Source organism: Castanea sativa, chromosome 12, assembly GCF_040712315.1.
Source record: "Castanea sativa cultivar Marrone di Chiusa Pesio chromosome 12, ASM4071231v1".
NCBI classification, from domain to species: Eukaryota; Viridiplantae; Streptophyta; class Magnoliopsida; order Fagales; family Fagaceae; genus Castanea; species Castanea sativa.
In genome coordinates, this window is record NC_134024.1 from 14,525,330 (window position 1) to 14,538,332 (window position 13,003).

The 13,003-nt window shown below is 34.2% G+C and overlaps 1 protein-coding gene across 1 annotated transcript; it reads left to right on the plus strand.

Moving 5' to 3' along the window:
• The first annotated feature begins 6,462 nt into the window (after positions 1-6,462).
• Positions 6,463-6,906, plus strand: LOC142620228 (uncharacterized). Its single transcript, XM_075793627.1, has one exon. It carries the CDS (start codon positions 6,463-6,465, stop codon positions 6,904-6,906), a length of 444 nt encoding a protein of 147 aa, XP_075649742.1.
• The last annotated feature ends 6,097 nt before the right edge of the window (positions 6,907-13,003 follow it).

Below are 13,003 nucleotides of genomic sequence, written 5' to 3' on the forward strand. Positions count from 1 at the left end.
ATTTCCACTTTGGTCCCTATCTTTTATTTTCACCGCTTTTAGTCCCTATTTAAAAAAATGCCTTCCATTTTAGTCCTTTCCGTCAGTGCCCTAACGGCACTAACCTACGTGGCAGGTGGAACTATTAAAGTAATAATAATAAATTTTATTTTGGCATTAAAAAATGCCACGTCAGCATCTAAATTAAAAAAATTTAATTTATTAATTTTAACTAAATAAAAAAATTAAAAAAAAAAATTACATCAATTGAGATCAAAGTGTGTCTTAACAAAAACAACAGAACCAAAAAAACCCAGATCTAAGAATACATTTGGCACTAGTGCAAAGATATACAGACTAATCCTTGATGCACACCCTAACCCAAATCACCAAATCCATTCACACCCTAACCCATCATCTTATCAAATCATTCAAAACAATTCCTAAGCACAAAACAAAAGCAAATCCCTAAAAACCCATAATCCCGAATCCCCAATTTCATATCCAAAAACGCCAAAACACAAGATCATGAAATACCCATTTCTCAAAACCCCAAATCACAAACAATCATGATCACCAAAACCCACAAAACAAACAAAAAAGAAGATGGTCGCGAGATAGGGTCTGGGAAGTCTTTGACATCGAAGGTAGTCTCCTTCATCATCTTCTCCACATCAACTTTCTTGAGCACAATCTAGTGAATCGGAGGGCGGTTGAAATTATTTCATTCTCTTCTCTCTGAATTCTAGGGCTTGATAAATGGAGGTTTGCGTGATCGATAGCAAGAGTGATTTTTTTTTTGTGTATTTATGAAATGGCGAGTTGCAGAGGAGATGAAGAAGTAGATGCGGTGCTCAGCGACGTGGAGGAGGGAGACGAGCTGGTGTCGATTTCGATAAAGAGCCCAAGCACGGATGATGTATCGATGGAGAGGTTTCGGGAGAGGCAAGCGTGCGAGGCGGCAGAGAGTACGAAATCGGAGTTATAGGTTTCGTTCAACAGGCTGAAGGCGCTGGCTCATAAGGCGATCAAGAAGCGCGACAAGTGGGGGAGGCAAAGGGATGAGGCTCTGCGCAAAGGAAGGAGGGTCGAATTTTGGTTTGTGTTTGGATTTGGGTTTTTTTGGTTTTCTAAAGATGGATGGTTGGGATTGTGTTTGTATTCTTACTAATGTTTGGGTTTGTGTTTGTTGTTTATGTGTTTGGTTGACAAGAAAAATCAGTTGCTGGGTTTGTGTTTGTTGCTTTTGTGTTTGGTTGACAAGGAAGATCTATTGCTGGGTTTGTGTTTGTGTTTCTGGGTTTTTGATTTTTGGATTTTAATTTTGTGTTCTTAGATCTGGGTTTTTTGTTCTTGTTGTTCTTGTTAAGACACACTTTGATCTCAGTTGATGTAATTTTTTTTTTTTTCTGTTTTTTTTTTATTTAGTTAAAATTAATAAATTAATTTTTTATAATTTAGATGCTGACGTGGCATTTTTTAATGGCAAAATAAAATTTTTTATTATATTTTAATAGTTCCGTTTGCCACGTAGGTCAGTGTTGTTAGGGCACTGACGGAAATGACTAAAATGGAAAGCGTTTTTCTAAACAGGGACTAAAAGCAGTGAAAATAAAAGATAGGGACCAAAATGGGAATCACGTGAAAATGTAGGGACCAAAATAAGTTTTTCGCCAAGAAAGAAAGAAAAAAAAAAAGACATTATTACTTTATTAGCATAATCATCTCCATCCTACCATATTCCCTAAAAGACTTTTGTGGAGCTTTACTTTATTGCATAATAATTATTTTTCTTTTCAAACCTTCTTAATAAGTGATGAAGAAAGTCAAAATCTCATAATCCCAACATTTTTTAAAAAAATAATCAAGCATAAACTCCAACTTATAATAGGTGGAAATTCAAACTTATAGATCTCCTCCTCCGTAATTATCAAATTTTAAAATGAAAAAAAAAAAAAAAAAAAAAGACATAGATATGATTTATTAAGTGTTCTATCTTAGGTAACACGATTCTTTCTCAAAAAGATGTATATATATATATATATGTGTGTGTGTGTGTGTCTTAGGTAGTGTTATTAAATTCAATCATGTGTTTATGTATTGACTAACATAATATGAACAATATTATCTTTCACAAGAATAATTAAATTCAGCCACGTGACTCATAGGTAAATACAACAATAGAATTGATTTTTTGATTAGAGAACCTAAAATATAACTCCTAAAGAAGTGTACCTAAATTACGTATCAAGAAGACAATTTCTACCTCAACTGTAATACCCTACATAATTTTATTTAAGAGTTTTCTTTAAAATATAATTGATAGGCTATAGGTTTTCTTTTAATTATTACTGCAGCCCACTACCCACTAAGCCCACATCTTATAATACAAACTACAGGGTAGAGGAAGAGATAATCAGGGTTTTATCTAAGAGGCTAAGAGGCTAAGAGGTGTTTTCCTTGGAGTTAGAGCACATACAATTGAAGAGACAATCATATTGTTCAAGGTAAGATTTCTCACAATTAAAAACAAAAAAAATTAAAATTTTATAAGGTTATTTAGAAATTTGATTTTGATCCTAAAATTTATATTCTAATGTTTAGATTTGCCGCTGGGTATCCACATTAGATGTTAGATTGTTCATTAGGATATATATATATATATATATATATATATATATATATATATATATATATATATATATATATATATATATATATATATATATATATATATATAATCCTAGATTGAGCCACGGATTGCAAGAGAATGTGATTTTGGCTCAAGCCATCTTCGGATTTGAATATATATAATCCTAGATTGAAGTCAAAGAATGCGGCTGTGTTTAGATTTGCCTCTGGGACCTTTCCTTGAGATTATGCTAGAAGTCAAGGAATGCGGCTATATATGATAGATATATAAGTCAAAGAATGCGGCTATGTTTTCATGCCTCTGGGACCCTTTCTTTGTGATTATGCTATGCCTTAAGGTTATATATTAGAGTTGAAATAGGCTTTTACGTTCTTTGGGTTTTATATATCTACATATATCAAATCTTAGGGTTACTACAACTTGTATTCTAGAGCAAAAATCAAGATTTTAAAGCTTAAATAATGTATAAGGGTTTACTTTTGTAGGGGCATATATCAAATCCTGAGCTTACAATATATTGGTTACTGCCTCTAAGGTTTGATAAATTCAAGGAAACATTTTGGGCAGAGATTCCTTACATTGGTGTTATTAATAAGTTCAACAAAGTATAATCATAGTGAGTTAGTTGTATAGTTCTATAAGCTTTATGGATGTAGAGAATATTAAGTATATTTTCATGATTGATTATAGGTCATATTTTAGAGTGTCTTGAGGCTCTTTGGAGATTATTTTGGCTGGACTTTCAGAGTGATTCGACTGCGGTAAGTAATTATGCATAATATGCACAAGTTTTGTTCTTCAGGTTCTTAGAATTTAAAGGTTTTCAAAAGTTATATTTTTTGTTAGCTTACGTTTTAAAAATTTATCAAAAAGCATTTCTACACTATTGAAAGAGAAATTTTAATTGGCTTTTAAATAATGTTTTAAAAGAAATTTCAAATTTTAAATAACGTTTTGAATGTCCAAATCCCATTTAAAAGATGGTTTTTAAACTAAACTAATTTCCGAAAATACTTGAGTTTCAAAGTAAGTATTCTAAAAAGATTCGTGTTCTTTAAAATTGTTTCAAACCAGGTGATTTCGAAGTCATATTCTTGTTTTTTTAAAACGGTATTTAAGACGTTCCTTTTAGTAAACTGGATTTTCAAACTTACTCAAAAATTGTAAAAATATTTATATAAACTCTTCAGTTCCTATTCGTTCCCTAAGAGAGTCAAGTATCTTTTGATTTATGTTTCAATTTGATATTGTGATATTCAATATGTCTTTATTGTTGGAACAATTGTTAATATTGAGAAAATTATTATATGTCATATAAACTTTATTGTTTGTGATATGTGACTCAAAATGAGTGTTTTTAGAATTGATCAGATATATGTGTAAATCCGCTCACAGGATTGTATGTGAGAATATGTGATGTGTATATGTGACAATATGCTTTTATCAATTATTTGTATGTGTTTCCAAAAGACTTTAAGATTTGATTATATGTGTATTAAGTGATTCTTTACATGTTTTGAAAACTATATTGGATATTTTGAGTGAAATTGTGAAATCAAACTCGTGTTTTGCTTGACTCTATTCCTTTGTGTATTCTGTATAATTACTTACTAGATGTGTGGCTCACCCCATCAATCACTATTTTCATATTAAAGTGTAGTTGGGAATATAAAACCCTTGGATCGCTTTGTAAGGTGCAAGGTAGAGCGTGGAAGTTGTAGGTGACTTCAGTATTACTTGAAGACTCATAGAATTTTAGTTACCTTTGTTTTGGTAATTCACGTTTTATATAGTGGAGATTGTTTCCAATTTGTGGAGTTTTGAAAAAATTGTTAGTTATTTTTATATTTCCGCTTTAGACTTCACAGTATTTTGGAGATTATTATAAATTGTGGATTTTAATTATTGTAAGAGATTTATCAGTAGCATTGTTTATTTGGAGATTTATGGAACTATGTTTAAATAAATTATTTTTATTGAGTTAGGTAAAATTAGCAAGTTAGTCATGCATTTAAATTCATGTTTCATAGATTTGGGTCTTGACATCAACTGCCCTCATTTCAACAAGATGGTGTCCTATGTCCGCTCCACCATGTATGTGGTTTTTCACAGACTTGTAAGACGTCGATTCCAAAGTTCAATCAATGAAGATACTTCCACGTTCCAATTGCCTTGCTTTTTTAACTTATTCCCTTCAACAAAAGAGCGTGTCGGTCAAGCCCAAAAAGGTCCCCAGCACTCGTATTGGTGAAAGTAGGCCCAGTAGACTATATTATGTCATTACATCAAACCCGACCATGCATGGGCGTAAGGGTTTGGGCATTATGGTTTTTTGTGAACTATATTAAGCCCATATGTCACCATTTAATTTTTTTTTTTTTTTTTTTAATATTAGAATCCACTTGCCCCCTAATTAAAGAACAAGGGCACGTAGACTTGGAGTACTCTATTGAAGTTAGGCAAGGTAGCCCAGAACAATACTCCAAGCTCTTATGGATCCACATGTGGGACCTACAATGCATTGGGCCAAATTGGGCAACTATATTGCCGAATTTAATGTCCATTTCTTTTCTAAAAAGTTTAGGAGGTCACACACTTTGACATAATTTAGACACGTGATAAATGGTGATTAAATAAATTTTTATTAAGTACCAATAATTAATGGATTCGTGTGTAAGTGATGCAATTCAATCACACATTAACAAATATGCAAGTTGTATCAAAGTGGGCAAGTGTGTATCCAAATAAGAACTGGTTTCTCTCTCCTACCTTAATCCCCCTCCCCTATCAAAAAAAAGTGAAGAGTAAAAAAGTGATACTTATAATTTGGTTTTCAAATAGCCGAATTAGGTGAGAGAGAAAACGTGAGTAAATTTGGCTTTCCTAATTCGGCACTTTTAATGCCAAATTCCCTCTCGAATTTTTTCATACCTAATTTGGCGTCTTCAAACAGATAATAGAAGAATGCCATGATAAAGGCTGTTATTACAGTCACTTTTTTGTCTCTCATTTCACCTATCTAGACATGTACGTATATATGCTATTCACAAATGCCAAAAAGCCATCTCCAAGTCATTGATGCCTTGTTTGTTTTGGTAATAAATCACAAATTTGATTCTCGAAAAAAAGAAAGAAATCCCAATTCTTACTCTTAAGTCTTAAGGAGTTCATGTTTGTTTTTTTTTCTCTCTGCCACTAAGGAGGCATCTCTGGGGCACCAGTAGACTTCCCTTGGGCTAGTACAAAAGTCTCATGGAATTTGTTGCCCTCGATACTATCAAACCAATAGTCTCTGCTACACAAAAATCTTTTTGGAAGAACATTTGGAAACTGAATGTACCGGAAAAAATCAAGCATTTTTTATGGAAATCATGTACAAATTCTCTACCCTCAAAAGAAAATGTGATCAAAAGAGCCATTCCTATCGATCCCATCTGCCATCTCTGTTCAAGGGACAATGAATCTGTTCTCCACGCTTTGTGGGGTTGTGAGAAGGTGCAAATGGTTTGGGCAGTTGATTTTGGTTGGGTAGACAAAAACATAGCTGCCTCGGGTTCTTTCTATGATTTAGTGCAGTTAATCCAGGAAAAACCTCACACGTTTCCTTTGTTTAGCATCACAGCGTGGTCCATCTGGCTCCACAGAAACAAATCTCGCCTCCAGGAACCTTCTTTGCCACTGGACAGAATTGCAGGTTTTGCACAAGACTATCTTCGAAGCTTCAAGACTCAAGGAACTCAAGAAAATCATTCCAGGGGCAGTAACAACCCCCTCAAAAGCATTGGTGTCCTCCACCTCAGGATTGCTTCAAGACAAATTATGACGGAGCAATGTTCAATGAATCAGATGAAGCCGGCCTCGGTGTAGTCATCTGCAATTCTGAAGGTCAAGTTATGGCTGCTTTGTCCGAAAAAATTAAGAAACCTCCTTCAGTTGTGACTTTGGAGCTACTGGCAGCAAGAAGAGCAGCAGTCTTTGTTTCGGAAACAGGTTTCCAGCAATCTTGTTTTGAGGGTGATTCGGAAATTGTAGTAAAGTCCTTATGTAGTAGTGGTATGGAAAAATCAGTTGTTGGTCATATTATAAAAGACACTTTGTCTTATGTTAGCTTGTTACAAAGCTATTCTTTCTCTCATGTCAATAGGCAAGGCGATGCAGTAGCACACGCCTTAGCTCAGAGAGCAAGACTTGCCTTCCCTTTACAAGTCTGGATGGAGTCTGTTCCACCAGATTTAGATGCTGTTATTTTGGCTAAATTAAAGCCCCCTGAATAAAAGACTGAAAGTATTTCCTTCTCAAAAAAAAAAAAAAAAGTCTTAAGGAGCTCACGATTAACTGCACTTGCATGGACGCAAGATTCATCCAATCAAATCATTAAATCATATATATATATATATATATATATATAGATGTGTACATATATATGCTATTCACAAAAGCCAAAGAGCCATCTCCAAGTCATTGATGCCTTGCTTGTTTAGGTAAGAAATCACAAATCTGATTCTCCAAAAAGAAAGAAATCCCAATTCTTACTCTTAAGTCTTAAGGAGCTCAAGTTTAAGTTGCACTTGCATGGACGCAAATTTCATCCAATCGAATATATGATAAATCGCCTTAAGTCTCCAAATTTGTTAGGCCCGCCCTGCTTGCTCATTAAAATTATCACTATATATAACATCATCATAGCTCCCAAAAAATATAGGACAAGGTAGGGGATCTTTAAAAGAGCTCTCAGTTTGCACTTTTTTTTTTTTAGAGAGTTTCAACTTATGGCGTCCGCTCCTAATGATAGCTCCTAATGATAGCTCTTTATCATCAGACTAAGACACCAATCAGTTTTTGGTATAGGCGGGAATTGAACCCTAGATTTCTTATACAACCATCAGAAACTTTACCAGTTGAACTAACTAGAACCCACTCTCAGTTTGCATTTCTTAAAAGGAGATTGCTTGGCTTTTGGTTCTGTAAAGAAGATTTCAGCAATTTTTGAAATGGGCACGCGATGTTATAGCTTTATAGGGGCTATTTTTGTTGGAATTCTCATGTTCCATGGCTTTGTTCACGCAAGAAAAGGTACGCAATATGTTTTAGTTTACAGTTTGTTCTCCCCGTGAGACACAGTACAATAGAGACATACACTAACCCTCCGTTTGTTTTTATGTAAAATATTTTCAGATGTAAAACATTTTACATTGAAAATATTTTTCATAAAATATTTTCATTTTACAATGTTATTAGCATTCGTGAAAATGTTCAGGAAATCATTTTGTAAAAATTTTCTAACATCATAACCCACCGGATCACTTCAAAGTCCAACTAGATTAGAGCAAATTCAACCAAATCAATGCAAAATTTTGTCTAGTTAGAGCTATTGAAGCATCACTAGTAAATCCAAAGTCATAACTCAGGAAAAAAAAATACAACAATCATTAGATCCACCCCACCAAGCTAAACAAGAAACCAATCAAACAACCCAAGTCATCCAAGAAGCCACCGTCAACCCACCATTATGATAGGCGAAACCCATACCTAAAATCCATGAAACAACCCATGCCATCCGTCAAGCCACCATCACCCCACCTTTACCACCGTCAACAGATGGCAAACTATATCCAAAATCCATCAACACAAAAATCATTCACTCACCAAATCCACCACAATCTGACCCACCAAAAGCAGCTCTGCCACAATCCGACCTCCAAAAACACAACTCAAAAATCTTATATGAATGGTTCTAATCTCTTCAATCTTGGTCTTGAAGGGTGATTTTCGAAGCTGAAGAACAGGGTCAGATTCGGTAGGGAGTGGCGCCACCGGTGGTTTGTCGCTGGTGGGTGTGTTGTCGCTAGTCTCACTGATTTTGGTTGGGAGAGTTGGAGAGAGGGAGAGAAGAACTTATAAGAAGAGGAAGAAAAGATCGAGAGAGAGGGAGTGAGAATTTTGTAAAATGTTTTACAGTTGATTTCTTGGTAAAATATTTTACAATTTTTTATGCACAAACTTTGGTCAAACTGAAAATATTTTACAACTTTGACTATATTTTACATGCAAATTGTAGGCACTCAATTTTGCACCCATGATTTAATCAAGGGAGATGACTAGAATGACCATTCATGTACCTAAAAAATCATTATTGCATTACATGCATCAATTTGTTCTTACATTGCATGCATCAGTCTATTCATTGCATATCATGAAAATGATATTAAGATTCTAAAGGTCGCAACGGTGTGTCCGGTTTCTAAATTGAACTATCGGATTGAAAGATATCGCATGATCAAGTTTGCACGGTCCATATGCATTTTGTCTAAGAAGAGTCGACCACGCATGATTAATTTAAATTAATTATGATTGGCTAAACAATTGAAATTAATTAAATAATTTTGTGATTGGTTGATAATTAGTGTTTAAAATAGGACTGCTTGCATGTGAATAAAATGGATGATTGGATAACAATAAAATTGTGGATAATCTGAATTTTATCAATATTTATTTTAAGGGATTTATCCAAAAGATGAATGTTCCTAAAAAATTTTAAATTATCCAGAAAAGAGATAAAAAAAATCATAGACTAAGGATGAAAATACGTTTAGATACAAAGACCGGATCAAAAAACCCTAGAAAGAGAATCCAAAATGCACCCGAACATGAAAGTACATTCCAAAGTACCATTCGGCACTTTTGGAGTGCCAAACGGCACTTTTAAAGTGCCGAATGGCACTCTTTTGGGCTTTGGCCCAACGCCCTTCGGGTGATGATAAGGCACACCCTTTTCGATCTTTTTTGCAAAAGGATGAGTCCCGATTCGTGTTCTACACATCGAAGCTATTTTTTAGAATTTTTTTGCCTCTATACATAGGGATTGGATCTCATAATTCAAGACACTTTTTTGACGCTTTGAGAGGGGATACGTTTTTACACTCTTAGAATACCGATATTTCTGACTTCCCTTTTTGATATCCTTTTTCTAAAGGCTAGGATTTTTAGGTTTTAAAGATAGTTGCATAAATTTCTTTGAACCCTAAAATATCCTCTCAAGAAGAACAGTGCTCCATGCAAGAAGTTGTTTTCTAATTACTCTTCTCTCTTTATGTTTCTTTTGTTCTGATAATGCATGTTTGTATATCTCTTTCAATTTAATTGTTTCAAGAATCCATAACATGAATTGTTAATCTACATTGTTAAAGCATGTTCTTGATTTTCTTTGTTATTAATGTTGTGATCTCTTTCTTAGTGTCGAAATCTGCATGTTATCAATTACTTTTTAAAAAATAAAAAATAAAACGGATCTACATCTTCTAGATCTACATGGGTGATCTTTCGCTTTGAGACCCAAGTAATCACTTAAGATTTTGCAAGCCCCTCCATCTCTCCAAGTCCCTCACCCTCTTCTTATGGTAGTCTCTCTCTCTGCTCTCTGTGTTTCTTTTTGAAATTGCCAACCCCTTTTTCCCATTCTTTCCTCTTATTTATAGCCTGAGACAAGTGGGGATGTCATGATTATTCTTGACCATTAGCGGGAATGGGGGTCCAACTCTATTGCTTCAAAGTGGTCCTAGTAAAGGCTCCGTTGGGGACCGTGGTAATGGCATTGGAACTGGTTCCTGCTTCCAAAAAGTTGTTCGGCGGCGATACTCCCCAAGGCAATATCGCACCGCTGGGGCTTATATCCCCAAGAAGTAATATCCTCGGAGAGGGGGTTCGCCGAGCGCCGAGGTATGTTCGGACCGAGACTATTGATACAATGGGGATTGAGTTGGGTGTTGTAATTCAAGATGGGGGTCCATGGCCCAATGGGCCTGAGGTCCTCTCTCGTACGTTATCACAAGGTTGGGGTTTAAGGCCCAATGGACCAATGGCCTTTCCCCGTACAACTTATTATTATAATTGGGTTTCTCCATAATATCAATTAATTATAACTATATATGGCAAAATTTAGGTACAGTATATTTGGTGTGGTTCATTAGGTTCCCCAATTACATCACTACATGACTAATAACAATTAAATCAAGGGATTAATAAAACTTAGGTAAAAATAATAATTATCAATTCATAGATAATAACAATTAAATCAATAAATTAATCTAAATACACACAATCTAAACAAGTAATTTAAATCTTTAAAATAAATTGGAAAAATAAAGCAATGTAAAAATATTTAGAATATAGCAATATACTTTTGAAGTTGTATTCGGTTATACGCGACTCAATGCCATGAATGCTTCTAAAATTTTATGTAGGCATTTTTACTTTTTTAAGTTGTTAAAATTCGAGTTTATAGCAAGAACTCAAGTTTGATATTTTTTGATGAACAACTCAGGTTTGATATTGAAAATATTAATAGCTAGAGAAAAAATTGTTAGTAGGAAACCAATTGGTGAGGCCCTAAAGTATTCACATTACGCATAAACATAAGTTTTTTTCTTTCAAAGTCTAATTCAATATATTTTTTTTTTTCCAATCGTAGTTGGCAAAGTAGTGTGCAAAAAAAATGAACTATTAGGTGGGACCCATTACGTAATAAAAGTATTGTCATGTGAATGTAAAATTGTCTTCTTATTGACAAGCTTTTAAATACTATAAATAAGAAGGCAAAGTAGATTGTCCTTACTCCTTTGTGTCAAGTGGGGACTTTTACTGCATTTTAGTACTAATATAATACTACTGCTTGAGAATTTTTGAGAAGGTCAACGGGGAAATGCCCCTCTCAACCCCCCTTCCCTCTGCCCTAAGTTTAATAAATACATTTTTCTATATGTAAATGAGTTAAATATTTTATTGTATTTATTATAATTTTTTTAACTACTATATATAGAATAATATAAAGCACAAGAAAAAAAAATACATATTCAATTCAAATAATTTTAGTATGACCCCTTAAAATAAAATTTTAATTTTCTACGCAAATAAAATTTTCTGTTGGAATCTTATATATTACTTTATATATGAATAGAGAGTAGAAACATATATTCTTGTTCATTAAAAAAGAAACATATATTCTTAACTCATGACACTTTCCATGAGACAGAATTTTTTAAAATTCAATTTATTTGAAAGCTGCAATAGTTAGCCAAAAGTCATAATTTTTAAACTCGTGGCATAAGCCAATCCAGGGGATGTGAATTTTTCCAAAAATGTTCTAAATTAAAACACAACAATCAATTATCCTTCTTAACAATCAATTAATAATTCGGCAAAAGTTATCCTTCTTAACAAAAATATGTGATTTATTTTGAAACTAGCATGTAACTCCATGCAAAAGTATGGATGCATTTAAAATTAATCAAAATTTTTATTATAAAAATATAAATAATTAGTCAAATTAATTTTTTTAAAGCATATCACATGCATTCATGCATACATATAGATACATTTAAAATTAAACACAATTTTTATCATAAAATATAGATAATTAGTTAAATTATTTTTTAAAAGTAAACGTAATTAGTCACATATTAAAATTTTTACCCAAATTTAATACTACTTATGATAATTTTTTTCTAATTTTTAATAAGATAGAACGTGTAGTGATTTTTGTTATGTGGTGATTTTTATTTTATTTATATTTTGAGAAACATGTGATGATTTTTATTGAGTATATGTGATTGTTTTGTTTTTTTGAAATTTTATAGTTGTACGGGCCTTATCCCCTATCAAGCCCAATCGCCCTAAGGCCCGTAAGGACTAACTCTTATAGAAGCCCCGCGCTGATCACACATAGTAACGCGCGTGCCGTCCAAGAGGTTCGAGCTCAGAGTGCTCAAAACAGCCTGTGATGTGCCCCTGCCGAGCACAAAACTTACATATGGGGTGGTCCCAACGCCACTATCATTTTCTCCTTCCTGCCACCAAACATCCGCTTAGATGAAACGGTATTGGACCTCCCTTCCATTGCCTAGGGAACGCCCTTGCCGAGCATCAAACCCAGCGGTAGAGCCAGTTCCAATATCATTCTCATTTTCTCCCACTCCCAACTAAACCCCCACTTATGGGTAATAGTATTAGACCCCTCCCTTCACCCATCAAGAGAATAAGCATGACCGTTCCACTAAGTTTGGCTATAAATAGACAAAGAAGATTCAGTCAAGAGGTTGGAAATTGGAGAGAGAAAAGAGGAGAGAGAGAGAGAGAGAGAGCAATATCAGTTCTCCCCAAAGAAGAAAGAGATAGTGAGGAAGGGAAGGAGGCCCGGTATACGGACCTGCCGAGTATAACACCGCCCGTGATAGGAAATCCAAAAGCCCACTATACAAATAGATTGTGAGCTCAAATCCCTTCGCGGCCCAACAGCCATATTTTAGGACCCACAATTGGCGCCGTCTGTGGGAATCTCCTACGTAGCTGTGGTGCTATCTTGGCATGCTCGTGAGG

Coding starts and splice junctions, on each gene's coding strand:
- LOC142620228 (XM_075793627.1), top strand. CDS start 6,463: ATGTTCAATGAATCAGATGAAGCCGGCCTCGGTGTAGTCATCTGCAAT.